The sequence below is a fragment of the Sturnus vulgaris genome, chromosome 25 (genome assembly GCF_052056855.1).
Source record: "Sturnus vulgaris isolate bStuVul1 chromosome 25, bStuVul1.hap1, whole genome shotgun sequence".
NCBI lineage: Eukaryota > Metazoa > Chordata > Aves > Passeriformes > Sturnidae > Sturnus > Sturnus vulgaris.
In genome coordinates this window covers 799,507-826,398 of record NC_142267.1, presented here as the reverse complement: position 1 = coordinate 826,398, position 26,892 = coordinate 799,507, and the positions used below count along the sequence as shown (strand labels likewise).

The window sequence follows — 26,892 nt, the reverse complement described above, 5'->3', positions numbered from 1 at the left end:
CTAGAGCTCCTCCACCCCACTTCTCCCTGAAGTTAGTAGGGAAAAGGAACTTAAATATGAGCAGGACCAGGTCAAAGCAAAGTCGTTTTGAACAGGCTACCCAAATACGTACCTATTTGACATAAACCCTCCTATTTTTATTTTGGAAGGTGTGAAAGAACGCATTTGTGCTGTATGTAAAATCTCCCCAGTGAGCCAGAGTAATAAATTTATTCTGATGTGAATGTGTTTTTTTTAAAGGACCACAGTGGCTGGCATAGAGCAACCATTCCCCACAGACATCAAAATATGCTCAACAAATTAATGCCTCAGTCCTGCAAAGATATGAGGACACGTGAATTAACTGAGCTCTTTTTTCACATGTGCCCCAAGACCGTCAGTGATGAGAAATGTCAAGACCATGCTGATGTCCAATCCCAAAAAAACAATAACTGCAGCAGCTTGCAGGGGCATTCATTCCACACTGACTCAGGTGGCAGGCTGCCACCTCCTGAATCACTCACACCACTTCCTGCAGCTCCTAGGTGGTCCTTGGAGGCATCCCATGCAATATGGCTCGCTGGATTTATGACAATCCACGGGTTTACAGCTTGAGCAGCATTGCTACAAACAAGACTTTTTGCCCGGAAACACTGAAAAATTAATTTAATTGATTAAAATCTCAAAGGGACACTACCGGGTCAGATTTGTCGAAAGCGGTTTTTGAATGAGGAGCGAAGTGAACAGAATTGTACTTCCCTGGTTTATTTCAGTAAACAAATGAGTCTTTAAAAAGCAAAAAGAGACATTCCCAGGAGCGGTTGAAACAAATCACAGAATCTCAGAATCAGTTAGATTGGAAAAGACTCCGAGATCACCGGTAACAACACCACGTCAATGGGAGCAGGGCACAAAGTGCCACGGGCATCTCTGAAACACCTCCGGGCACGGAGACTCCGCCACCTCCCCGGGCATCCCCCGCAGTGTCCGAGCCCCTTTTTGTGAGGAAATGCAGAACCGTGTGTGGATGTGCGGGGATGCGACCCGAGAGCGCGGAGATCCCAGCGCCGCGCCCGGGACCCGCCGCTGTTCGCAGCCGCTGCTGGAGCGAGCGTGGCTCGGCAGCAGCGGAACGGCGGGGAGGGATTTCAGCCCCGAACGGGCGGGCACGGGCACGGGGGCGGCGGCTCCGGGGCTGGGCTGAGCCCCGCGATGCGCGACCTCCGCCGGCTGCCCCGGTCCCGGTCCCCGCTCGATCCCGATCCCAGCCCCGGTCCCGGTCCCAGCCCCGCTCTCTGCCCGGCCCGGTTCCGTTCCTGGCCCTGCTGTTCCCTGCTCGATCCCGTTCCCGTTCCCGATCCCGCTCCGTTCCCGGTCCCGCTCTCTGCCCGTGCCCGTTCCCAGCCCCGTTCCGTTCCCAGTCTCAGCCCCGCTCTCTGCCCAGCCCCGTTCCCGGTCCCAGCCCCGTTCCGTTCCCGGTCTCAGCCCCGCTCTCTGCCCAGCCCCGTTCCCGGTCCCAGCCCCGTTCCGTTCCCGGTCTCAGCCCCGCTCTCTGCCCAGCCCCGTTCCCGGTCCCAGCCCCGTTCCGTTCCCGGTCTCAGCCCCGCTCTCTGCCCAGCCCCGTTCCCGGCCCCGCCCGCCGCCGGCGCTGCCCGGGCGGAGCGGCCGCGCCCCGGGCCGGGCCGGGGGCGGAGCGGGGCCGTGCCGGGCTCTATTTGGGCCATGTGATACCGGCCCGGCCCCGCTGGGCGCGCCGGGAGCAGCGGGCGCGGGGCTCGGCCTGCCCGGGGCACGGAGCGGAGCGGGGCCATGGTCCGGAGGGCAGCCCGGGCACGGTAGGAGCCGGGCGGGGAGCGGGGCCGGGGCCGGGCAGGGAGCGCGGCGGCTCCGCGGCCTCTCCGCGCTCGGTGCCCGCGGAGGGAGCGGCTCCTGTGGCGGGCGGTGCCAGCTGCGGGGCCGGGGCGAGGCCGAGAGCGGGCGGCAGCGGCTCCCGGAGCCCGGCCCGGCGGGGGAGCGGCCCGGGGGTGATGGGGATGATGGGGATATCCGGGTGATGGGGCTATCGGGGTGATGAAAATGATGGGGATATCGGGGTGATGATGAGGATATCCGGGTGATGAGGATGATAGGGATATCGGGGTGATGGGGCCATTGGGGTGATGAAGATGATGGGGATATCGGGGTGATGAAGATGATGGGGATGATGGGGCTATTGGGGTGATGAGGACGATGAAGATATCGGGGTGATGAAGATATCGGGGTGCCGGAGCTCCGCAGCCGTGCCGGGGATGCCGCGGCGGGGGCGGCTCCGGGGCTCGGGGCTGGCGGGGCCGTGTGCGGCTCGCAGGGCGGACACCGACACCCGGTGCGGGTCGCTCCGGCCCCTCCGGGCAGCGGGGATGTTTGCTGGGGCTCCGTGGTTACCGCCGTGCGCACCTTACAAGGTCTGGTTCCTGTGTCTCTTTCCTTACTACATCAACCTCTGCGAATACAACGGGGACTTACATAATCCTCTCGCTGAAGAACCTCGAGTGTTGTTATAAGGTCAGCCTTGCTGTAGCCTCCTGCTGGACTATGCCGTGTTTTGTCTTTATTCCCTGGCTGAAGTGGGCAGCCAGGGTGCCTGGTGGCTGCTGGTGGCCATGCCTGATTCAAAAACTGTGAACTGTCTGAGCCGTGGCTCAAGATAAGGAAGTTTACAAAATGATTGTAAAAATGGGAGTTGCTCTTGGAGAAAGATCACCTCTTTTTTTTTTTTTTTTTTTTTTTTTTCCATGATAGCAATGCAGGATGGCTCAATGAACCTTTTGTCCCAGGAGTAATGTGTGTCTTTCCCAGCCCTGTAACATCTGATTTCCACACCAGATGCAGCGCTGCAAAGCTCAGTGGCACAGACAGACAGCTCAGACTTGCTGGTGTAAGTTGGCTGCTGCATCACCAGGACCAAACTGTGCCCTCCAGTAAGAGTGGTCTGGCTGTAGGATGGGCACAGTGGCTCTCCCAGCCTGCAGGGAAGGATATTTCAGTGGTGAGTGAATAAGGGAGCAGCTGGGAATGCGATGGAGCCGTGCTGCTGTTGGCACAGTGCTGGGAAGCACCGAGGTGGAGGAGCATCTTCCCTGAGCTGCCCTGGCCCTGCCCTGCCCCTTCGGGGCTGGCAGCAGTGGTGATGATGGATGCATAAAGCAGCAATTGACTGCTCTCCCTCCTTGAAGGCAGGGGATGAAGTGCAGAGTGTGCTCCTCAGGGGATCCTGGGCTCTCGAGTGCATCAGCAGCAGCCTTTGCAGCCTCTCTCTGCCCTGGAGGTCACTGAAGTGCACTGTAATGTGCTTGGAGCTTGTTTGTAAACTCCTGCTGGATGCTTCTGAGGCGTGGGCTTGTGTTCCAGGAACTGGCCAGCTGATAGTGCAGTGTTTGTGTGCAGTCTCTGCTGCTGCTGGATGTGGGGATTGGCCTCTGCCTGTTGCTCTCCTGTGTCTGGGGTGGTTTTTTCCCTGGACCCTCTTTCCTTTCCTCAGAAAAAGTGAAAGCAGTCTGCAAGGTCTGCTTGTCTTGTGGGGGCTAATTAAGAATTCATTAAGTTCCTGGAATTTAAAATCTGTAGCTAATGAGCCAGTGAGGACACTGTGCCAGGGTTTGTGACTGAGTGCAGACAGTGCTGACAGATAATATTCCAAGTCACAATGTAGTTTTTGAAGAATATAAGATGTGGAATGGAGTATGTTCTGTGGCTCTCTGAGGTTTGTGTCTTGGTCAGATTTTGTGGCTGATGCCTGTGCATTCACTGGAATTGGCATCTGATGGGCTCTGAGAGGCCATCAGTGATGGTTATAATTTTGGGTTTTAATATTCTTGTACTTACTGAGCCTGGAGCCACCCAGGGCTTGTGTTGGCAAGGGGTGAGGATTCCCTGGGGCTGGCAGGGAGGACCAGTGAGAGGATTTCAGCTGGGCTGAGCTTACCTTCACGTCCTGTGGCAGGAGCCTTGTGCATGCATTACCTGGAGGAGCAGCTGACTGCACCTGCACGAGCTGGGAGTTCCCAAACCCGGTGTCTGTGCCTGGCTGTGGAGCTGCTGCTCCTCTGTGTTTCCAGGTGTGTGATGGAGCTCAGGCCTTGCCAAGGCAGGAGTCAGCTGCTCTCAGACAAAGCTGTGTGATGCCTGCAGAATAAAAGTGAGTAAGTGTCTGGTACCAGACTGCAGTCACTGGGTTCCTTTGCTGGTGGCCTTTGCAGAATGAGCTCATGTCAAGGTGTTGACTCACTTCCAGTTGCTGCACTGCTCTGGAAAACAAAGAAATCTTCCCTTGAGTTACTCCATGTGAGTAACTGCTACAGCTGCCTCTGTTTCCATGAATAATTGCTGAGGGAAGAGTGCAGTTGTCCTTAACAAAGATGGAATATGTGCTGCAGGTAATAGCCAAATACTGTCTGCTGAGTGTGAGAAAATAGAGCTAAAAAATAATAGTTTCCAAGCACATGGTGGGGAAAATGTGCCACTGTTAACTGTGTTTTCCCAGGGACTACTAAAACATCCATTCCCTTTTAACTCTGTACTGCTCTGCCCTTAGTGGTAATGCTTTGGAAACTCCTGGGATAAAGTAAATTGGTCTGTGGCATTGGTCAGAAAATTCTCTTGCAGACTAAGTGGTTTTTGCAGCAAAAAGAAAAATCCTCATTCTGGGTGTTAATTGGGTACAGGAACTGCTTTTGTCTGTAGCTCTGGGGTGGCATGAGCTGCCTGAACTCTGGGGTTTAAGGGAAGGAGATACAAAAAGAATTTCCCCGGTAAAATTGGTTTGGTGTGGGCTGGGTGCTGTGTGGAGCTGCAGCCCCAGCACTGCAGGCAGTGAGGGAGGCACTGACAGAACTCAGAATCAAGTCCTGCCCTAGTAGTAATAATAATAATAATAATAATGTGAAATTGGGGGCAGCTGCCTGGGTGCTGCAGGCTGCCCTTGCAGAGCCCTTTCTTTGGAAAGAGCAGAGGGAAGGAAATGTCCCTGGAGCACAGGGATGAGCAGATGTGAGCATGGCTGCTGGGGACAGCTCTGTCACCCTCTGGCACTGGCCTGACCTTCAGAGCTTGCCAGGCCAGCTGGTGCTGGTGTTTGTGTGCCCAGGAAAGGTGGGAAATGTTTTCTTGTCTGTGCTCAGTGCCACAGTGAGCAGCTGGGCTTTGGCAAGGCATTGATGTGCCAGTGTTCCATTCGTGAGGAAGATCCTCCTCATCCTCCTCCCTTCTGGTTTTATGTGTTGTATTTCTGCAGCATTGAAGGGCAGCTTCAGAGTTTTTTGGGTTAGAATCTTATTCTCATTTAATAAACAGCCACGTGTGTTTGCCTTAGCTGTTTTCCTTGGTGCTGGAGAGTCTTGTCCACTGATATTTCCTTGCCTCGTGGCTTTGTGAGGATTTTTTTGTTCTAGAACATGGGAAGACAGACTTCCAGCTGAAGCAGTGCTGCTGCTGTATAACAGGAAAACTTCCCCTGGGAGGAGAAAGTGACACATTTCTGTCCTCTTACAAAGCTTTCTCTTTAAGGAGAGAGCTTTTTACTTAAACAAAATTACACCAACCACCCCCATCTGCCCTGTACCAAAGTGAGAGGAACTGAGAGCTCTGGGGCAGAAGGTGGTAATGTCTCAATGGAGTTACCAAACATGGGCTTTTTCTTTTAGCCTGGAAGGGGAATTTGATGAAGCTTCTAAGTCAGAGCAGCTGTGTGGATGTTAGCTTCAAACTGCTTTCTTTGGAGAGCTGGTATGTTATCAAGGCAGGAATCTGTCCTGAGGAGATCCCAGATGGGGCCTTGACACCATAAATGTACAAAGGCACTCAGTTGCACAAAAACTGCAGAAACAACTTCGTTCTGAAGAACGTGAGCCACGGATGGGAAACAGCCAAGAAAAGCAAGCAAGGGGTAAGGCCAAGCTGTTCTCTACATGGAGAAGGCTGCATTGGTCTCAGATGTTTAGAAATTCTTGGTTTAAACTTCTGCAGACTTCACTGTGGATAAATTCTGGTTTGAATGGCCTCTTGTAAATCAAAATCTGCTTAATGCAGAGATGTGAAAAATGCCTGCATCCCAGCCATAGCATTTGGAGGTTTGTAGGAGGCCCTGGAGTTTGCCAAAGCCTGGCTCTTGCCTTTATTCACTGCTGGGTACTTCAGCCCCTGGCTCTGTGCTGCAGGGAGAGCAGCATTGCTGCTCAGTCAGAAGAGAATAAAGACTCTGGAGATGCTTCCACACAGTGCCTGTGGTCCTTACTGCTGAGGGCTGGAGGGGCTTGTGCTGTGTGACAGCTCCACATGGGGACATCACCCAGTGTCACTTGACATTCAGTCACCCCGTGCTTTTTTAAGGCTGAGCCAGTGATGTTATTGCATGTGGACAATGAGGAAGGGGCTGCTTTGTTCCACACCAATCCCAGGGCAGTTGTGCATCTGGGACTTGAAGATTCCAGAGGTGCCCATGTGCAGAAATGCTCCACACTTGGTGTCCAGTTGGTGAGAGGTGAGCTGAGCTGGGAGGATTGGTGTGTGTGTGTGTGTGTCCCAGTTCCTGTCAGCTCCAGCAGCTGCAGAATAAACCTGCTGACCCTTGTGCTGAGAGGAGCCCGTGGGCTCTGTGTGAGTGCAGAAAGTCCCTGGCTTGGTGCCCGTGGGCAGGAAATGGAGCTGCTGGGGCTGTGGGCTGGGCACGACCTGCTGTCACCCTGTGCTGTCACCCTGTGCTGTCACCCTGTGCTGTCACCCTGTGCTGTCACCCCGTGTCAGGGTTCTGAGCACTGGGCCCCATTCCCCGGTGTCCCCACGGTGTCACTGCTCCCCATCCCGGTGTCCCCACGGTGTCACTGCTCCCCATCCCGGTGTCCCCACGGTGTCACTGTGGCCGTGCATGTGGCAGCTCCAGCCGGAGCAGACTGGAGCTGGGGCTGGGAGTGAATCAAACCATTGAACTTTTGCTCTTTGGTGAGCCTGGGCACTGCTTTCCTCTCTGTCCCTCACAGCCTTCCTGGGGTGCTGTGCTCCCCTTTGCAGTGAGGATCAGAGGGACAGCAGAGAATGGTTCCAGCCCTGTTCTCTGGGATCAGAACTGAGAATGGTTCCAGCCTGTTCACAGGTTGTTCACCAGGATCAGAACTGAGAGTGGTTCCATCCCCAGAGCTGCCCCTGGTGCTGGTTCAGGCTCTTGCTCCTCGCAGCCCTGGGAGCAGAAGGGCAGCAGGGCTGCACACATGGCCCCAGTTCCAGCAGGATATTGCTGCGAGGTTTGGAATGTGGCACTTGGCCTGCCAAGGTACAGCTGCTGTGCAGAAGTTAAAAAAAGGGGCAGTGATTGCTGTGAAGTGTCTGTGAGCTTTGGGTGATGGTGGAAATCTGGGGAGTAGAGACAGACCAGCACTGTAATTTGCTTCTGGGGTTTGACTCGCTGAAGGTTGAGATGGGGAAAAGAAGAAAGGGCAAGCTGTGTATTTTGTGTTTTAATGTACGAGTGACTGAGATCCATCCTGGGAATTGGATTCTGTCATTTCTTGTAGCTGCCTTAGTTAATTGACATCGAGATGATCCACTCAAGGACCAACAAGCTGCTAAATAGCTGAAGTTTTTTAACTGTGTCAAGGAGCAGCTTTGGAAGAAAAGGAGAGCTTTCCTGGACGTTCACTCAGCTGCATTTTCCCTGTGTCACTGCCATGCCCTGTTTCGTGGTGTCAGTGTGACTGTCCTGGTGTCCCTGATCCCCTGGTGACAGGATGCTGCAGATGTTGCCTCTGGAGGGGCAGGTCCTGTGTGCCCACAGTGCAGGTCCAGATCTGCACTCCTGGTGTGAGGAGCAGTAAAGTTAAATCCCATCTTTATCTGGGTAAGCCGATGGAGCCTGGTGTGACACAGAACTGGCTTTGCAAGAGGCACAGCTCTGTGTGTCAACACTTCCCGTGGGAGGGGACGCCTGGGGAGATTGCCTGGAAGGAGCAGTGCCCACATCTGCAGGGAGGCTGGGGTTGTGCAGCTGCCCTGTGCTCTGCAGGGCTGCCCTGTGTCACTGCAGCAGGCACAGCCCTCCACACGTGTGCCTGCAGCTCGGTGGCCCTGCTGGCCTGGGTTTGCTGTGTTGGAAGGAGATCTGTGCTGCTGGGTGCAGACCTGCTGGAGGTATTGCTTCTCTAAAGACTCCCTGCTGTATTTTCTGCAGGAAGGAATTTGGCTGTGGCTCAGGAGGTGCCTTCCATGGTGTAGGGATGTGGTTCCTGGGGATTGCTGCTGTTCCCTTCCAGGCAGAGCAGCTCAGCCACATGGCAGCACAGAATCCCTGGGTTCAGCAGAATTTCCACTGGCTGCACACACTGGGATGTGGCAGCAGCCCCTGACCAAGCTGGGCAGGATGGGCTTTAGGCCAGAGGTGTGGCAGGACTTTTGGGATGCACTTAGGAGCAGGCAAGAGCAAAATGAGGTATATAGCTTGTCCAGAGTTTGCTGGGATAAATATAGCAACACTTTTCTGCTCAAATGGAGAAGAACTGCAAGTTTTGGTAAGAAATCAGAATTGAATGGCTCTTGGAGCTTTAGCTAGATGAGATTTCTTGAAGCAGGTGGGCACTGAGAACAATGTGCTGTGTTTTAGGACTGAGGACAAATCCCCCTGTGTGTTTAAGACAGGAGAATGGGCTTTAAGCTTACAGCCATTCAGGTGGAGAGGAAGGAATTACAACCAGCACTTTTCAGAGGCATGTGCTCTTATGGTATTTGGATTAGGCTGTCTTCAAACTTGGCAAAAACTCCAACTGATCCTCAGTCTAGACTGGTTCTGAAAGAATCCTTGGCCTCATGGCAAACTCCATTTCAAGGTGCAGAACAGCAGAAGGCATAGCAGGGATTGTATTGACATAAAATCCTTCTCAACGGGAGAATGTTCAATGTGCTCTTAAACCTTGCTTTGGGACCTGAGTGTGTCCCAGAAATGGTGTCTGAGCCAGGCTTGTGGTGCCAGGGAGGTGTGGACTGGAAGTCCTGGGGTCCAGGTGGCCCAGCAGGTGGCAGGGTGGCTTTGCAGGCCCCTCAGTGGAGCCCTGTTTTGCCCACAAGTCTGACAGAAGAGTCCAATTTTCTGTGCTTAGATGGATTTCTCCAGGGTGAACAGCTCTGTCCAGTCTGGGCTGGTCTCTCCAGGGGCTGGTGTTTTCTGCAGGGGCTCAGTTCAGGCTTTCATTCAATGTCAGCAGCAGCAGTGCCATGAGCTGACTGCAGGAATCAAAGCCCAAGGTGAGTTTAGTCTGCTGTGAGGTTTTAATGGGGGGAAAAGGCTGTTGGATGTGGTGGCTTTGTTTGATGTTCCAGACAAGTTTACATCTCTGCCGTGTCTGGGAGGCTGTGCTGCACTGGAGGGTGGGTGGCAGTGGCTTTCTCCTTGCCTTCAAACTGGTGTTTGCACACAGCAAATCTTGGCCAAGCCTCCTCGAGAGGAGGAATAAGAACTTCAGCAGCAGCCAAGAAACAGCTGAGCACACTCTGAGCCTGAGCAGCCTCAGACAAGACAGGAGCCTGCACTCTGGAGACAGCACAACTGCCTTATCTCTCCTGTTCTTCATCTCTAAACTTTCAAAAAGCGAGGCAGCTTCTCTTTTCTGCTTGCTCCTGAGTATATTGTGAGTGCATCTTGCTTAAGAACAGATCTTTTGGCTGTTTCTACAAGGCTTCCTCATCTCTGTTTCTTAACTTCTATTTATCTGCTTCAAGCCTGGTTTTCTAACTGGAAACTTTCCATTGATGTCATGGGAGCTTTCTGTGGCCCACATCAAATAGCTGGGTTCACCAGGAATTAAGTGACTCTACAAATGTTTATGTTAAACACTTATTTGGAAGGCATGTTGACTTAGGAGGACCTGTGGTGGCTGTGGTATGCAGGGAGGATAGGTTGGCTGTGCAGCTTTTGTCTTGCCTTTGAGCTCTGAAGTGCTGGCAGCTGCTCAGTGCAGGGACAAGGGCTCAGGGCTGCTCCATCCCTCACCACTGCCCTCTTCTCGTCTCCTGCACTGGAGAGCTTTTCCACTGGGTCACCTCGGTGGGAAGGAGCCAGATGGCAAAGTCTGGACGGTCCCAGAGAGCTGTTGGTGTAATTGCAGGTATGGAATTTTGTTGTTTTAGAGGGGGAAGCCACAGTTTAGTCTGCTGAGGAGAAGGAAGGACATGCATGTTCCTCAGACCCTGCTTACTCAGCCCTCTGTGGTGGAGTCAGAGCGTTTGGAAGGTGGAAAGGGAAGGGATGAAAACCAGCCCAGCATTCCCTGGCACCACCAGGCAGAGCCCAGACCTGAGCAGTGGCTGTGTCCCTCCTCCCCTGCAGGGATCTGTGCCTGGAGCTGCAGCCGGGTCTTGGCACACGGAGCTGCTGAGGAAGCCACGTTAAATATCACTGGATTTACAGAGCTCAGGCTTGTGAAGCTGTTGCTTAGGAGTGAATTTCTGAGTGTGTCCCGGTTAGACTGAGGGGCAGTGCTGCAGTGCATGTCTTGGTCACTTTTTGTGGCAAAAACATTTGTTCTGTATTCCCACAACTGCTATTTCCAGGAAGAAGTTGCTCTGGGGTATCTGGCCACCTTACAGTGCAGATGTCCTGTGAAAGCAGCCTGTGCATTCCTGCAGCCACGGTTTGGATAATGTGCTTTTATCTCTTCATTTTGGTGTGCTCTGCACTTTCAAATATCATTTGTCTCGTTGAGCTTTCACAGGGGTAGAACTTTAAGCTGGCAAGGCTTCTTAAAATGCTGCTTTGTGAAGCCTTTTGGGGGATGATTTAGGGAGCCAAAGCTTTTGGGTCACCCTGCCTGTCTCAAACCACCCCAGCAATTTCCAGGGACCCTTTCAGGTGCTGGTGAAAGCAGAACATTGCATCACGCTGGGGCTGCTCTCACTGCCAGCTCCAGTGAGATGTGCAGTGTCTCCTCCTAATTATGGGATGTCCCAGGTCAATTATAGCTAAACACACAGTCCAACCATGTCATTAAACCTTCTGGGCTAATGACAAGTCAGAAATCCAGCATGCTGTGCTTTGGGGAGCTGCTGAGTGTGTTCCAGTAGAGCTGGCAGTGTGAGCTGTCTCTTGTGCAATGTCTGCCAGGAACATCCTCTTGCTTCAGCGTTTGGAGCTGCTGGGTGCTCCCTCCTTGCCTGCTGTGTGTTCCTGGAGTGGGGGGCTCACCTCTCCGAGCCTGCTGCTGGACTGCTCTGCTGGCTGTTGACAAACCCTGCTCATGTTTATCCAGCTCTTCCCTTGGGTTTTTGTGGGCAGTGCTGGAGTTCACAGCTTCTGCAGCTCCTCAGCAGTGGCAGGTGAGCAGCACACCTGGCTGAGGGCTGGGCAGGCAGGGTGCCCTGTGCTGGCTGCCTCCAGACACTTTAAACTCACATGGAGCAGCTTTGCACACTCCCTGCTCCTCAGGGGCAGCCTGGGGATCCCTGCTGCACTTCTGCCAGGGCAGCAGGGGTGGGAGGCAGAGCAGAGAGCAGCCAAGAGAACAGCTGGGCACAGGGAAAAATCAGGGCTGGGCACAGGGACAGTGCCAGGGCTGTGGGGACCTCTAGGAAACTCTGCAGACCTGGGGGAGGGAGGAAGGAATTGGGAGCTGGAGCTGGGATGTGTTGTGGGTTTGAGCAAGCCGAGGTTTGGGGTGACCCTGGTATTGCAAGCTTGGATTTGTCTGGGCTCTTCACCTCAACTGGCTGCTGCAGCAGTTGGAGAAGAGAAATTGCATCTTCTGGCTATGTTGTTGGATTTGGAAAGGGTTTTTCCACAGCTTTTGTTATGTTTAAGGATGGTTGTTGTTCCCAGATTAAACTTGAATAGAAAACATAAGGCTGCTGCCAGCTTTCTGTCACAGACACCTTTTATCTTGCATTCATCTCTTCCGAGCAGATGCTGCTTTCATTTCTTCTCCTTTATTTTACTTTATATTTTTTTTATTTTGCTACAAGACTAAAATTAACAGCCCTTTGATGCAGGGGAAGAAACTGTATTTCAAAGCAAAGTGCCTAGTTAACTTTGATAGTAAAACTGCTGGTTTTATCTTGGAGGTAATTCCGTGTTCCTTGGAAACAAATCTGAGAGTTGGAAGCTCCTGGACCCTGCTTGTTCTGAGTGAACATCAGATCCCTCCTGACCTGGGGACATCAGGGACTTCTTTTGGGGTGGGAGGTGTGGATAGGGAGGCTGCAGGTGTGGAAGGAGGTGCCAGGCACTCTCAGGTGTCACTGTCAGTGTTTGTGCAGGTTGTTCTCCCTGCAGCCCTTCCTGGGCTCTGCTCAGCCCTTCAGCCCCTGCTGGGACAGGGACACTCTGTGTGTCCCCGAATTGTTCCTTCCTGCCTTCAAAGCCTCCTGGGAGCATCCAGCTTGTCGTGGCTTTCCTCTTCTGCCCCTGGGAAGAGGAGCCCTGTTCGTTTGGTGCCTCCTGGAGGGTGATGGGAGGTTTCCAGGGGGAGTTGAAGCCTGCCTGTCTCAGAGCGAGGACAGCTGATGGGTGAGGCTCAGCCTTGCTCGTGTGCCAGGTGACTTTAGGGGATGCAGAATTGCTAAAGTTCGGCTGTGGCTGGCTTGGCCAGTGGCCAGGGCATGGAAGAAGAGCTGCTGTCACCGTCCAGCACAGCACAGGAGCCGTGTGATGCAGCAGAGGCACCTCTGCTGTGCAGGTCGTGCTGCAAGATCTCATTTCAGAGCAGGGCTAGGGAAATTCCTGCTGGAGCTTGCAGACTCCCTGAGGGACACCTTGGAAGGTGTTTTTGTCTGTGGAGGAGCTGCAGAATCTGACAGGCTCTGGGGTTCCTGCTTTGGATGCCTTGCAGGGGTGTTGACTTGTGAAAACATCCCTTAGCAAAGTGAACAGAATGGTTTCCTAAACAGAATGAAAAAGTCACTTCCTCAGTGACTCAGCTGTCTCCTCTTTGTCTTCAGTGGTGACACCCTCAGACTCCACAGACCTCAGGACAGGAAGGACCTGAACCTGCATTTAAAGTGTGAAAGATCCACTGGGGTCTTCATACACAAGGATGCAACTTCAGCCCTTTTTTTTTTCCAACGCTTAGGAAGCCCAGGATGAAGAGATCTGGGTAAATTTTATAGAGGAATGCTGAGTTTTTCCATGTGTCAAGGTAAGACAATGAGGCATGTGAACTGAATCCATGTTTGTGTTGCTTGGAGTAATTTGCTGTTTGGTATGAAGGCACAAAGAGCTGGGACAAAGGGTTGGATTCGCTTGTTTAGGATTTATTTGACCTGAGGATTAACACAAAATTCAGCCTGAAACTGGCTGGCTAAGAAACTGGAATGACTTGAACAGGGAGGAAGGTGCATAACCCCAGGTATGAGGAGTTTTGTCACACGAGGCTTGCCAAGCTCTGGAGCAGGGTTGCCCACAGGTTGCACAGCCTCTGGTTTTGGAGGTTTGCAAGAGTAAACTGGTGAGAGAGAAAATAAGATTGGAGTGCCAGGGAAGCAGGGATGGAGCAAAACTTGAGTTGTGCACCACGAGACCCTGATTGTGCTGAGTGTGCTGCTCTGGGCTCTGAATCACAGCAGCATCCAGTTCCCAGTGCTGGAGGAATCTGCTGGGAGGGAGCAGAGGCTCTGTTGCAATGGACCAAGAATGATTTGTTTGCAGTACACGGATTTCAAGGATGCTTTTTCTGTAGTGATGAGCAGTACCAGACACTTGCACAACTTCCCCTCTGGCAGAGATGTGTTTGGTGGAAATACATTGCTGCAGCTTCAGACACAATAAACGTGTTTGAGGGTAAGAGGCTGAGTAATCTGGGGCTGGCAGCTGCTCTGTTGTGGGGATTTTTGCTTTACTGTTAGCAGTGCTCGTGACATCCTTACATGAAAAAAAGGAAGAGACAGTAACTGAACAACCTTAGTATTAAAATAGCTCCAGCTACAAGTACCTGAGAGCAGGAATCCTGCTGGCTCTGTCTCCTGACACAGGAGATTGCAATCCTCACCGTCCACCGTGGACATCTTCAAGCCATGTGTTTGACTCCAAGTCCCTTTGCTGTGCCCTGCTGTCACCTGGGAAGGGACAGAGGGGGAATTCTGGTAGGTGGCTGCTGAGAACTTGGATTTCTTTTAATGCAGCTGCTGCTAGCAAGAAACCACAGCGATTCATGGGCTGTGTTTAGGGGAAAGCAGTGCTTTGTTATCAAAAATTTTCTCCTGATGGGTTGGTGATGGTGCTGCCCAGTCTTGCAGTCATAGCCAAAAAAGTGCTTTTGATACAGGAGTGGAAACTCTGGGCACGATAGAAACATCAAACTTCAACCTTTCCTCCCACTGCTCCCCTCATTATCAGACAAAACTAATGAATGCAGATACTTAAACAGAGGTGAGGGATGGACAGTGGGCAGTGCAGGCTGCAGATTAAGTGGGGAAGTAACAAAAACCAGGAAGCTCTTGTGCAAAAGGGTGGCTGGTTCTGGGTTATGCGAGCTTCTTTAATGCAGATGGTTCTGGATGTAAACATTTGCTGTTTAAAATTCATGGTGGCTTAGCTGTGGAGGAAATGCCTCTCTAAATGCAGCTGTCAGTGGCTGCAGTGCTGGAGGGAAGGCCATCAGGCAGGCTGGCAGTTTGACCAGTGCTGCTTGGTCATAAAGCTGGGGGGTTGTGTTTGCAGTGTGTAGGTTCCAGCGTTAAAGGATTCTTCTGCAAGCACATTTATTCACGTGCAGAGTCTCAATAGCAAAGGGAAACTCGGCTGGAGGTGGCTGGGCAGGCACAAAGGGAGGTGAACCTCTGGATATGTGAACAGAGGCTGGCTGTGACCTTCCTTCCTGCTCCTTGTGACATTTATTTCTTGGCCTGCAGGCAGGTCCCAGCCACATCTCTTGGGGTGCAGCTAAAGAAACTGGAGCTGGGAAAACTGTTTGGAGTAAATTCCTGGTGCACAGCTAACGTGCTGAAAAAAGAGCCAATTGCTTCAGTCTTGTTGCCATGTGTGAGCTGCAGTAAATGAAATGTTTGCAGCCACAGGCTCCTGCCTTGGTCTGCAAAGGCCACAGACTGAGAGTGAGTGTGGGGAGGAAATGGACACAGCAGAGCAGGGTAAGGTTGTGCTGCTGGTGCTGCAGAGGTCTGGGCTCAGCAGCAGCAATTGTTCACCTTTCCTCATGCTGCTGCTGTCCTCACAACAGCCAGGACAGAACTTGTGCAAGGTGGTTTTGGAACAGGGATAAAAGAGCTGCTGGGGATCCTGGCCTGAGTGGGTTGGCCATAGGGAGCTGGACCAGCAGTGCCTCATGCCAAGAACATAATTATTGCAGGCAAATGACTGCAATCTGCCTGTGAGGAGCTGCTCTAAAGAGTCTTCATTTGTGCCTGGGCTTTAACATGCAGTTGACAGTCATAAGTTACCTTATGCAGAGCTGGAAGGAGCCTGGTGACCTTTGAGACATCCACCAGACTTCCTCTGTGAGGAAAACCAGCCCGAGTTCACTTGTTTGGTGTAAAGAAATGCCTTTTCTCTGCAACCAAAATTGCTGGTTGTGACCTGCCTTCAATGGGAGAGGAGATCTCTGGCACAAACTTCTGCAATTCCTTCTGAGTTGCTTCCATTATTGCAAATATTTTGCAAAGTAAGCTCCCTCCTGTTGTTTAGGATTCTTTTCTGGCAGATGATGCAGCTTTGCAGTTAACAGGAACTGGCTGGGTCGGTGGACAGTGGAAATTTGCTGAAGTTGGTGTCTAGTAAGTGGCTTGGTGGTTGTTACTTCAGGCTTTCATTGACTCAGATGTGCTGCTCTGAGTAACCTCAGTGCTCCTTTTGGGGAGAGATGGGGTAAGAGGACATTGAAAATTCAGCTCTGCAAAAACAGCCAGGAAACATCAGCAGGAGCTGCCTGAATCCTGCCCAGGTGAGCAGTGGGAGGGAGCTGTGCTCACAGAGCAGCTGAATTCTCATGGTTAGGAGTGCTGGGCAGGAGCCTTTCCAGCTGTGCCAGCTGTGCCAGGGGACAGCAGAGCCCTTGGTGCTGCTGGGGCATGGATGGGGCTGTTGGGATGGATGGGGCTGTGCTTGTTGGTTGGTTTGTTGGGATGGGATGGGCTGGGGGCTGTTGTGGATGGTTTGTTGGGCTGGGGGCTGTTGTTGGTTGTTGTTGGGCTGTTTGCTCAGCAGGGCTGGGGTCACCCTGCAGTCCAGGCAGGTCAGCACTGCCCACACCCAGGGGTTTGTTCTCCCTGCACATCTGGAGCACTCAGTGACTCTCAGGGCTCTCCTGCTCTGCTGAGGATTTTCCTCTCTGCTCTCTGCTGGGACCTGTGCCACCTCTCTGAGCTCTTTCTTGCCCAACCTCTCGTGATCTGTGACTGCAGTTTCACTTTCTGCAGAGGCCACGGAGCCCTGCCAGCAGCCAAACCTGCTGAGCCAAGCTTGCTGCTCCTCAGGAGGTGGGGCTGAGCCAGTTGCCCCTGTGGCAACTTCCTCCACGTGGGGCAAGGCTGCCAAAACCATTGCTGAGCAGCCAGGGTTACCTGCCCAGTCCTGATCCCAGTTACAACACTCCCAGCCTGGCTCTGCCCATGCTGGTGCTGCAGTTGTTCCTGTCCCCTCTGCTGGAGCTGCACAGCACTGGGGAGCTCCAGCAGCACAGGTGAGCTTGTCTTTTTCTGGGATTGATCCATGTTCAGTGGGTGAGGAGGGTGCTGGGGCCACAACGCTGCTGGAATGAAGGCATCAGGTGTGCCAGCCCACCTGTGCCAGGTTCTGCAGCAGGCACAAACACACAGTACATCACCCCCTGTGTTTGTGATGCTCAGAATTCCCACCAGGGAGGATGGAGTGTCCTGGCTTTTTGGGGTCTGGGTGCTGTTGGAGGCACGTGGGTCCTTCCCTGTCCCCCGACTCAGGATGTGCTGCAGCATTGCTGGCCCACCTTGGCTTTAGTTGGTCACACAGAATATCCCTGTGCAAGGGATCTGTTCTCAGCCCCAGCAGGGCAGGAGGGACAATCCCTGCTGTGGGAGCAGTTGTGAAGAAGGGGAGGCATTGTCAAGGGCATTTGTGGGGTTTCTGATGTGTGCACATTTCTACCTGCTAGCAGGTGAGCAGCAGAATGGGAGCCGTGGGGCTCCTTTGGGTATTGGTTTGCAGCATGAACATTCAGCCCAAGAAAATGAACCAAGCTTTCCTCATGCTTTTCTGTGAAATCATGGAAATATGAGCAAATCTACAGTGGGTTTTTTAGTGTCATTCACTGTCTGGGATCCTTTAGTTCAGCCTCTAAAGCTGTGAACAATCAGTGACCATGTGCAGTGTTTGTATCTCCTTTTCTTCTCCTGAGGTGTGTTCCAGGCTGGAAATCTCTAGGGCAGGGCTCTGATTCATTGTCTGCAGAGCACCCAGAGCCTGTGAGGTGTTTTAAGGTTTGGCCTCTTATCTGTACAAGTAAACCTAATGAATATTATGGTATAAAGCCACTGTAAACTGACTTGAAGAAATAAAGCAAAACTGGATTAGGAATCAAGGAGTTTAGGATCCTTCACGTGTTCTTGTTGTTGATGCTCCATGGGATCCTGGACACCAGCTCTGCTCTGCCTTGTGCAGTGTCTCACTTGCAGGGCTCTGTTCTCCCTGTTTAACAGCAGGACTTGCCTTCCATTTCAATGTCTCTGCTGTCTCCTGCCTTGATCTATTTGCAGCAAGCAGTTGTTTGGGAACCTGGCATTTCCTTCTAGTGTGGCAAACTGACTGCTTGCTCTGAGCACCTAAATGGAAGGGAGGGCTAATCCTCACTGAAAATAGCAGTGAAGGCTTTTCTCTGACACTTCCCTTAGAATTTCATTCTCCATTTTTTAAGCCCAGAAGGTTAACAATAGAACTGAAACTAGCATGGAGCAGGAGTGAGCATCAAGGGATGAGCAGAGTTGCAGCAAGCCTGAGCTGTTGATAAGACAGAAAAAAGCACTTTCAGTGTTTACATTTGTACTTAAACCTGTAGCAGTTCAAAGGTTTTGAAGCAGCTAATTCCCCTGCACATCTCTTCAATTCTGGCTGGCTGTGTCTCATATCAAACTGCCCAGGGCATTAATCCATTAATTCACCAGGAGAAGCCTTTCTGTCTCTCTCCTGCAGGAAAGTGCCTGTATTGTCTTGTGCTTTTCCTTTTAAGAAATGAGGGCATAATTGTGTTCTGGCTGCAGGGCAAGGTGCCACCGTGCAGCTCTGGCCCAGCCTGGTGCCAGGAGCAGCAGAGCCAGCTGTGAGCAGAATTCTTGCCTTGCCCTAATAAGGAGCCCTGTGGCACTTCAGTGTTGGCATGGGGTGCTGCTACCCGGCCTGCCCTCACTCTGACCAACCCCTTGGTTTCCATCTTTTTCCTTTTTTCACGCTTTTCTCTTTATTCTGGCCGTTGTCTGTGGAGTCCTGAGCAGTGTCAGTGATGAGAGTGCTTGTGTTCAGAAATCTGCTTTTGGGGCAGGGCAGCAGGGAGGGCTGTGTCTCACTGGGCTCATTCCCCTTCTGGAGCAGCAGCCTCGCAGAAATGTCATGAAGCTTTCGTTGGCAAAAGGCAAAAAAAAGCCACAATGAACAAGGCATTGTTCTGCTAATGAAGAGCACAGTTGTATTCCCTTACTTGTCCCGAGTATTTTGTGCTTTAAAGAGCTCTGCTCCTGCAGCCTGCTTTGTTTTGGTTCTGGTTTCCAATGCCGTGTTCTCACATGTACTGCACAGGAAATCTCTGCCTCTCCTCCCTCTGCCAATGTTTTGTTCCCTTATCCTAATCACAATTCCAACAGCTGGATTTGCCCGTGGATTTCCACGTGTGCATGGCCAGTCCCTTGCTGGCAGCTTTTATCCATGGGCCTTGGAATGCCAGGGCCTCACCTGGTGCTTTCTGCAGAGCACCACGGTTCTGTCTCAGCAGCCTGATGGGCTTTATCCCAGCAAAAATTTTTTTTAAAGGACTGCTTTGGGTGAGCATTAACGTGCCCCTCCCAGGGCAGCTCAGCTTTGGCTCGATCCTGGGGTGCCTTGGTTGGGGCTGCTGCTGTTCCTAAGGCCTGCAGAGCCAGGGAGCTGTGCCTGGGGGGCTGCAGTGCCTGGGGGGCTGCAGTGCCTGGCAGTGATGGGCACAGCAGCTGAAACCAGGATCTGCAAAGGGAGGGTGATGCCCTGGTACCCAGGGCCTGCCCTCCCTCAGCTGGTTTTGCTGTCACTCCTTGTTTTCAGCTGTTCTCCAGCTGCTTTACACTGGCTGGGATTTGTTCTCATGTTGTGGATGGTATTTATTTACCTTCCAGGATGTGGTGTGCATCCCAGCAGCTGATAACATGTTTGGGCTGATTTAAATGGCATCTTCTGTCTCAGTGCCCAACATCTGAATAGTTTGAAATTGCTGTACTCTAGCCTGTGCATTGGGATGGGACTTCTAAAGAATCTCAGGCATTTTCCTCTCCATCTATGATTTTAAAAAAAGTGGGTAAGGAAAGAAAAAGCAGTCTTGTCTCTTTGTTACTTAAGAATTGGGATTTAGCTCCCTGTTCCAATGGCATACCTTGGACTAGCAGTAGAAGCCTGTAGGGAAGCTGCTGAATTGATCCCTCACCCAGAACATTCGTGAGCCTTCCCTGTTCACCTTCTAGCTGATGTCCAGTAATCTTATTTTTAAACCAGATCTGATTCATGCTCTGTTTTCTATGCCAGATGAGGTCCTTGGTTGTGAGTAAGTGTTGTGACTGCAGCTGGCAGGAGCGCTGCATGATTGCCTCACTTCAGGAAATGTTAAAATAACACTTTTTTTTCTTAGAAAGCTCGTTTGCACCCCTCCCACTTCTAATTCTCCTAATAGCTGCCCCCAGTTTGGCAGCTGTGTGACAGAGGGCTGTTTGTGTTGCTGAGTGAGAGCAGAGACTCCAGTGGATGCAGTGCTGGAGGAGAGGTGCACAGAGTGAGCAAGGATCCCTGGCCAAGCTGGCTCAAACAGTTCCGAGGTTCCTCTGCAATCTGGAAGGAAAACTGCTCAACTGTGAGAAGGACCTTGCTCCTCCCCCTGGGCTCTGCAACTGAAACTGGGGATTTTTTCCTCTTGGAGAGGAGAAGCTGCTCACTTGAGACAAAGGCAGCAGGTTTATTCCTGGCTGCAGGGGTTCAGAGGGGCCAGGAGCTGCTGGAATGAGGGTCCCCCAAGGCTGGGCACAGCAGCTTTGCTCTGCTGCTCTGGACTTGCAGTCAGGCCTGCAAGGTACTCAGCACAGCTTTAGCTGAAGAGAATGATCTCCTCGGATCTGTATCAATGGCCAGCTGATCTGTGCTGCTGGGAAAGGGGAGCACAGGGATCTGTGCTGCTGGGAAAGGGAATCACAGGGATCTGTGCTGCTGGGAAAGGGAATCACGGGGATCTGTGCTGCTGGGAAAGGGAATCACAGGGATCTGTGCTGCTGGAAAAGGGAATCATGGTGATCTCTGCACCCCTTCCTTGCTGGAAAGGGAGCTCACGTTGTTGGGATAAACAGATGAATGCTGTGCTCTGTGAATGTGGCACACAAGGCTGAACGTGCTAATGTTTAACTTGTCTCTTGTTTTTCTTTCCATCCATTAGGCAATACTGAGTGGTGCACATCTTGACAGAGTCTCCTGGCAACCTTTTCTGCAGGGCTGAATGACAGCAGAAGCTGCCAGGTAAATCGATGAGCCCGTAAAGAGGTGAGAGCAGGACACACAATGGGTCAGAAGGTCACAGGTGGGATAAAGACTGTGGATATGAGGGACCCTGTGTACAGGCCACTGAAACAGGAGCTGCAGGGGCTGGACTACAGCAAACCCACACGGCTGGAGCTGCTGCTGGACATGCCCCCCGTGTCCTACGAGGTGCAGCTGCTGCACTCGTGGAACAACGACGACCGCTCCCTGAACGTGTTCGTGAAGGAGGACGACAAGCTCATGTTCCACCGGCACCCGGTGGCCCAGAGCACCGACGCCATCAGGGGCAAGGTGGGCTACACGCGGGGGCTGCACGTGTGGCAGATCACCTGGGCCATGCGCCAGCGGGGCACCCACGCCGTGGTCGGGGTGGCCACTGCAGAGGCCCCCCTGCACTCCGTGGGCTACACCACCCTGGTGGGCAACAACCACGAGTCGTGGGGCTGGGACCTGGGCCGGAACAGACTCTACCACGACGGCAAGAACCAGCCCAGCAAAACCTACCCCGCCTTCCTGGAGCCCGACGAGACTTTCATCGTGCCCGACTCCTTCCTGGTGGTGCTGGACATGGACGATGGGACCCTGAGCTTCATTGTGGATGGGCAGTACATGGGGGTTGCCTTCCGAGGACTCAAAGGGAAAAAACTCTACCCAGTGGTGAGCGCGGTGTGGGGCCACTGTGAAATTCGGATGTGCTACTTGAACGGACTGGACCGTGAGTATGGGGGTGCCCTGGGCTGGCAGCGGTGCCCTGGGGGTGCCCTGGGGCTGGCAGGGGTGCCCTGGGGCTGGCAGCCCCTGCTGGGCCATCCTGGGGAAGGTTTTTGTCTTCCTGCAGAGGTCAGGGTTTGTGGCAGCTCCAGGATTGCAGGGTGCACCCCAAATCCTCGATGCAGATGCACAAAGTGTGTGACTGCTACCTCTGCTGTCACCAGGCTCTGCAGGCAGCAGGGCTTGGGGAGGTGCTCTGGTGGGAGAAGGTGATGCCAATTGTCCAGCTAGAGATGGGGAACCTTGTCTTGCTACCACGGGAACATTCTTCTGACACTTGGGCTACTGGCACTGGAATCCCAGTGTCTCTTTACAGAAAACAGTCTGAGACAATCCCCTCCCTTAAATGGGTAATGAAGGGATGCTTAAAATCCCTTGCAGGCAAGAATAGGGACAGATTTTCCCATGTAAGAAAATGGGAATGTTCTTCATCCTTCAGAAGAGTAGCTGCCATCCCTGCCTCTCTGAGAGCAGGGTGTGCTCATTTCTAGCAGGGGCTGGATCCTGTAGTCAGCCCAGCTTGCATGCCAGGCCTTTTACTAACAGGCACATCAATCTCTAGCTAAGCTTAGTAATAAATTTGGCTGTCCAAATGTGCTAAAGTCTGTTATCTCTCATAGTCAGAAGTTCCCATGGGGCCAGACTGTGACTCAGTCCTCTGGGTAGGGTGGAGGAGAGAGGTGAAGGAAGTGGATTAAAATCTGGATTTATGTTGCTAGTGAAATAAATTTGGCAGTATTGGTATGAAGAGTAGTTTCCCCTGCATTCCAGAACAGTGTCTGCCCAAGGGCTGTAGCACACTGGGCTCTTCTCTTTGTGCTGGAGGTGTCCTAATGCTGGCCCAGCACTGGTAAACCCTGAGCACAACAAAGCTGCCACCAGAAAAACGGAGCTGTCAGAGTGACCAGGAGAGCCTTGCAAAGGAGCAGGAGCAAAATCTGCTATTGGGAAATAGATTTCAACTCCCAAAGAGAGAGAGCTCTTGGCAGAGCATTTTCTCACCCAGAGAAAGCCCAGCTCCTTCTGCCACAGCAGCTGAAAGGATGCCAGCAGCTCCAGGACCCAGGCTTTGCTGGAGGGTCAAAGCCAAAACCTGAGCTCCACTCGGGGCCAGCGAGCCTGTGGAAGTGCTGGCACTGAGCTGCTCTTAGCAAGGCAGGGGCCACCTCCAGGCTGGCTTTGGTCGTGGTGTGCTCTCAGCTGAGCAGTGAAGTGTGGGCACCAGGCCAGCAGGGACTGGATGCTGTTTTGGCACAGAGAGAAAGAAGGTGTCTGGCTCTGAGCTTTCAATAGCAGCACTGTCCAGTGATTGTGGAGCCTGTGAATGGAAGGAGGTCAGATGTGTGTGTGCTTTCTCTTCTGGCCTCCTGTCAGGCTGGGTTATCAGTGCAGCTAGGTGAGGGCAAATCTTAATCTCTGTGGAAGATCCTCTCCTTTTAAGGCCACTGAAGTGGAATTTAGTGTTTGTTCTGGGAATACCTAAAGGCTCTGGAGGTCCCTGGGGATGCTGGCTGGGCAGTGCCTCTGTCCCAGCTGCCTCTGAGCACAGCAGAACTGGGGCAGACTCTGAATGCAGCGAGTTTGTGCCCCAGTGCTTTTCCAATAAACTGCACTGGGAAGTGCCAGAGGAGTGCTGCCAGTAATGGGCCTGTGGCAGTGTCACAGCCAGAGCTGGGAGCTGCAGGAACCTGTCCCTCTGTCCCTGGAAAGGCAGCAAGAAATGGGTGCTGAGATGGGTCAGGAGCAGGGCTGGGTGCAGCTGTGGCACAGAACATGTCGGGGGAGTGGGGGGCTTGGGAAGCTGGGGAGCAGTTGGGTTAATTTGGGGGGAAGCAGTTGGGTTGATTTTGGGGGGGGGAGCAGTTGGGTTGATTTTGGGGGGGGAAGCAGTTGGGTTGATTTTGGGGGGGGGAGCAGTTGGGTTGATTTTGGGGGGGGGAGCAGTTGGGTTGATTTTTGGGGGGGAGCAGTGGAAGCTGGAGCTGCAGCCCCTCAGCCAAACCCATCCCGTGCCCGTGGGGTGCTGGGTGTGTGTTCAGCACAGGGAGCTCTCCAGTGGTGCAGGAGCCCCCAGGCCATAGAAGGATGTTCAGGGTGATACTGCTCAGGTAATCCAGGTATCTGCTTTGGGGTGTCTGTCAGCCCTCTCTGGGGCCAGCACAAACCCCTCAGGCTTGAGCAGTGTCAAGGTGAGCTTTGACAGGCTCAGCACAGGCTGTGAGGAGCTAATGTGAATCTTCCTGTGACCTCTGTGCTCTGAGTGACTCCTCAGCAGCCAAGGGCCCCGTGTGCCATTCCTGAAAAACTTGTATTACCTTGTTCAGGGTTTTTAGTACAGGATGCAGAAAAAGATAGCCAAAGGCTTGTGTCCTTCCTGGGTTTGTGACAGGAGGGGCTCCTCTGGAGGGAAGAGTCACAGTGCAAACAGTGAGTGAAGCTTTGACAAATGGCTTTGTTTTCCATCATCAGTGAGGGGTTGAGAGCTGGTACCCTCCTGCATGAGATGAATCTGGGATTTTTGGGGTGCTCTGGCTGCTGTAGTCTTTCACTTCAGTGACTCTCACAAAAGTTTCTGGGTACTGCAGTAAGAGGCACGAGCTAGAGGATGTGTTCTGGCTGGAATGAATGGAATTGCAGAGGAGGAACTTGCAGCTGGTGTTGTGGGATTGTTTCATTCACACATGCATGGCTTAAAGAGCCTGCAGAAACCTCGTGCTCTGCTGAGCTGGGGCTGCTGGGTGGCTCAGGAATCCCCTCGTGATGCTCGGGGTGTGCTGGGGGGTTCAGCAGCAGCAGGGTGCAGTGTCCCTCGCGGGCTGGGCTCTTCATTCTGTGTCTCTTTTCCCAGCTGAACCTCTGCCTCTGATGGACCTGTGCCGGCGAGCTGTGAGGCTGGCCCTGGGCAAGGACAGGCTGGCTGAGATCCCCACGCTGCCCCTGCCAGCCTCCCTCAAGAGTTACCTGCTCTACCAGTGACCCTCGTGCTGCAGGACACGGCTGGAGCCAGGCACTGCATGGAGCTGCCCTGCAGCCCTGGGCTGTCCCCACTGCTGCAGCTCCTGGCCACAGGATCCTGCCCCTCCCTGCAGAGCTCTCAGGCAACCCTTGTGTCACAGCTCAGTCACTGCCCCAGCACACCTGCAAGAGGAACATTTCCAGAGGCTCTGCTTTCCCTGAGGAAAGGCTGGGCTGCCTCCTCTGGGGTTCCGGGGGCTTGGAGGGAATGGTTGTTCTGTACCAGCTAAAGGGGAGGATGATAATAAAATAATAATAAGAAGAATAAAAGTAAGAATCGAACCATAATGTGGGGAAAGAGGAGGCATTAGGAATAGAGGTGTTAAGACCAGGTCCTAAGAATGGAAGGGCTCAGGATGGCCAGCAGAGTTGGAAAGAGTCTGGAATGCCATGAAGAATTGATTGATGACTTTTCAAAAGCCAAAAAATAAAAAGTACAAGCCCAAGCCCTGAAAGACCAAAACCAAGAGCCCTTCCACCACCAGGACCCTGGTTAGTTTGGAGGAGGTGGTTATGGTGCTGATGGCTGTGCTGGGACTTCTCCCCTTGCTCTGTTGCTGTGTCACAGGCTGTGACTCCTGCTTGCTCGTTTGTCACCATTGCTCGTCCTGCTCCATCCCCTGCTCTGCCTCCTCCTGCTGGGTTGGACTGGGTTGGTTTTGCTCGGGCTGTGTCCTCACACTCCTCCTTCCTCACTGACACCTGCAGCTTTTGCTCTGGGATTCCTGGTGCTGTGGGAGCAGTAGGGTGGGATTTGGTCCCTCAGCTGCAGTTCCATCACATCCTGTGTCCCCAGGCTCTGCCCCTGTCCCTGCTGAGGCTTTGGGGAAACTTTGCTGTTCCTCTAATGGCACTGCCAGGGAATTCTCCTTGGATAAGCTGCTTAAATCCGTGCAAGCCAGGCTTTGTTCTGCCACAGAGCAGCTTCATCTCCTGCAGCAGGAACGGTTCAGTGTGCCAGGCTGGCTGCACTGAGGAGCCCAGGAGGGGATTCCTGCAGGGAATTCTCCCTTTTTTTAATCCAGGCCACGGGTGATGCTCAGGCACAGCAAGAGAAACTGAACCTGTCCAGAGCTGGGGAGCAGGAGAGAACTGCAATAAACAGGACAAGCAATTCAGGCACAATCAGCACATCCCAAATAGATCCTCAGTAGCCAAGTAAAGAGGATGACACTCCTTTATTAGCAGGAGCTGCTCTCTTGACCTCTCCACAGGTTACTATGCTGCCTTTCTGGGGTTATTTTGCACATTTCTTTGTGTTTTTTTCCTTGAAAAAATGTTTGTGTGATTGTTGGTTTTTTTGGTTTGGTTTTTTTGTTTGTTTGTTTGTTTTTTATTTTTTTTTTCTTTTGAATTATCCCTTCAGTTTTGTGTAGGTACAAATGAGTTTAGTTGTTGAAAATGTTAATATATATATTTGTGGTGTATGTATAAGAACATGTTTTAAACAGCTGCTGTAGGGTACCTTTTTGAAAATAAACTACTTGCATAGTATATTTTTTAAAGCACAGAATTGGTGCCAAGACTGGGTGGGGTGTGATGTGCCCCTTTTTTATTCTAATATTATATGAGGTTTTTTTCAACATAGGGGTTTGTACTAGTTTCTGTCGCAGGGTGGGACACAAAATTCAGTGTGTGTGGAGCCCTGCTTGGTTGCCTTCAACTTGAACCAGTGTCTTCCAGAACTGCAGGGAAGTAGCTGTGTTCTCCCTACTTCTAATGCTCCTTGTGCTCCCTCATTTCCATCTCTCCTCACTTCACCAGGACATTACTTTGTACAGTTTAAAATTCTTTCTATTTTATGACTGTAGATAATACTCAGTAACCTAATAAACTTTATTAAATATTACTTGGTGATGGGTTTTATTTGCATGAAATGCTCGCATTTCTTTGTTCTTTGTTTCTACATGAGCAGTGATTATTCCCAAGGATTCTGCCCAGACAGGCAGAGCAAGGGCTCTCATGGCCTTATCTCTGCTTGGAAAAATTACAGTTTAGAGCTGGCATGTGAAAGGTGTGTGCAGGTGGAGGGCAGGGGTGAGGTGTGGTCACCTGAGCATGTCCAGCTGCCCCTGGTGCCTCAGAGCTGGATGTGGCAGCCGTGGGTTCCTGGTGGGATTTTGATGGGAATTCTGCTGGAATTTTGGGTTCCAGGGCTGTTCAGCACAGGGATGCTCCCAGGCTGTGCCTCTCCCAGTGTGGTGATGCTTTTGTCCCTGGTGATGAAGGCTCCAGCTCCTCCTCCCTTGCTCACAATTCTCTGCCTTCCCTGCAGCCACCAAGTTGTGTGAGGAGCCCAAATCTTTTAATCAAACTCTGCAACGTGTGAGCTTCAAGTGCAGGTAAAGGGAGGCAGGGCTCCAAAAAACGCGAGTGCTTTCTTGCCTCTTGTCTCCAGTCAGGACAAGATCCTTATTTTTAATGTTTGGGTGTCTCTT

General features: G+C 52.4%; 1 protein-coding gene across 5 annotated transcripts; it reads left to right on the top strand.

The window, feature by feature from the left end:
- The first annotated feature begins 1,728 nt into the window (after positions 1-1,728).
- On the top strand, positions 1,729-26,303 carry SPSB1 (splA/ryanodine receptor domain and SOCS box containing 1). Of its 5 annotated transcripts, XM_088178644.1 has the most exons (4): positions 2,336-2,523; positions 2,761-2,896; positions 20,568-21,383; positions 24,288-26,303. In XM_088178644.1, exons 3-4 carry the CDS (start codon positions 20,690-20,692, stop codon positions 24,413-24,415), a joined length of 822 nt encoding a protein of 273 aa, XP_088034770.1. In that variant the 5' UTR covers positions 2,336-2,523; positions 2,761-2,896; positions 20,568-20,689; the 3' UTR covers positions 24,416-26,303. The 5 variants fall into 5 exon arrangements, with proteins under 5 accessions (XP_088034768.1, XP_088034770.1, XP_088034769.1 ...); XM_088178642.1 differs by lacking the exons at positions 2,336-2,523; positions 2,761-2,896 and adding an exon at positions 1,729-1,814; XM_088178643.1 differs by lacking the exon at positions 2,761-2,896.
- Positions 26,304-26,892: the final 589 nt, after the last annotated feature.

Bases quoted from the DNA above. Each gene is read 5' to 3' on its own strand.
- SPSB1 (XM_088178642.1), top strand. From the start codon at position 20,690: ATGGGTCAGAAGGTCACAGGTGGGATAAAGACTGTGGATATGAGGGAC. The intron at 21,384-24,287 runs GTGAGTATGGGG...CTCTTTTCCCAG, and splicing joins CTACTTGAACGGACTGGACC to CTGAACCTCTGCCTCTGATG.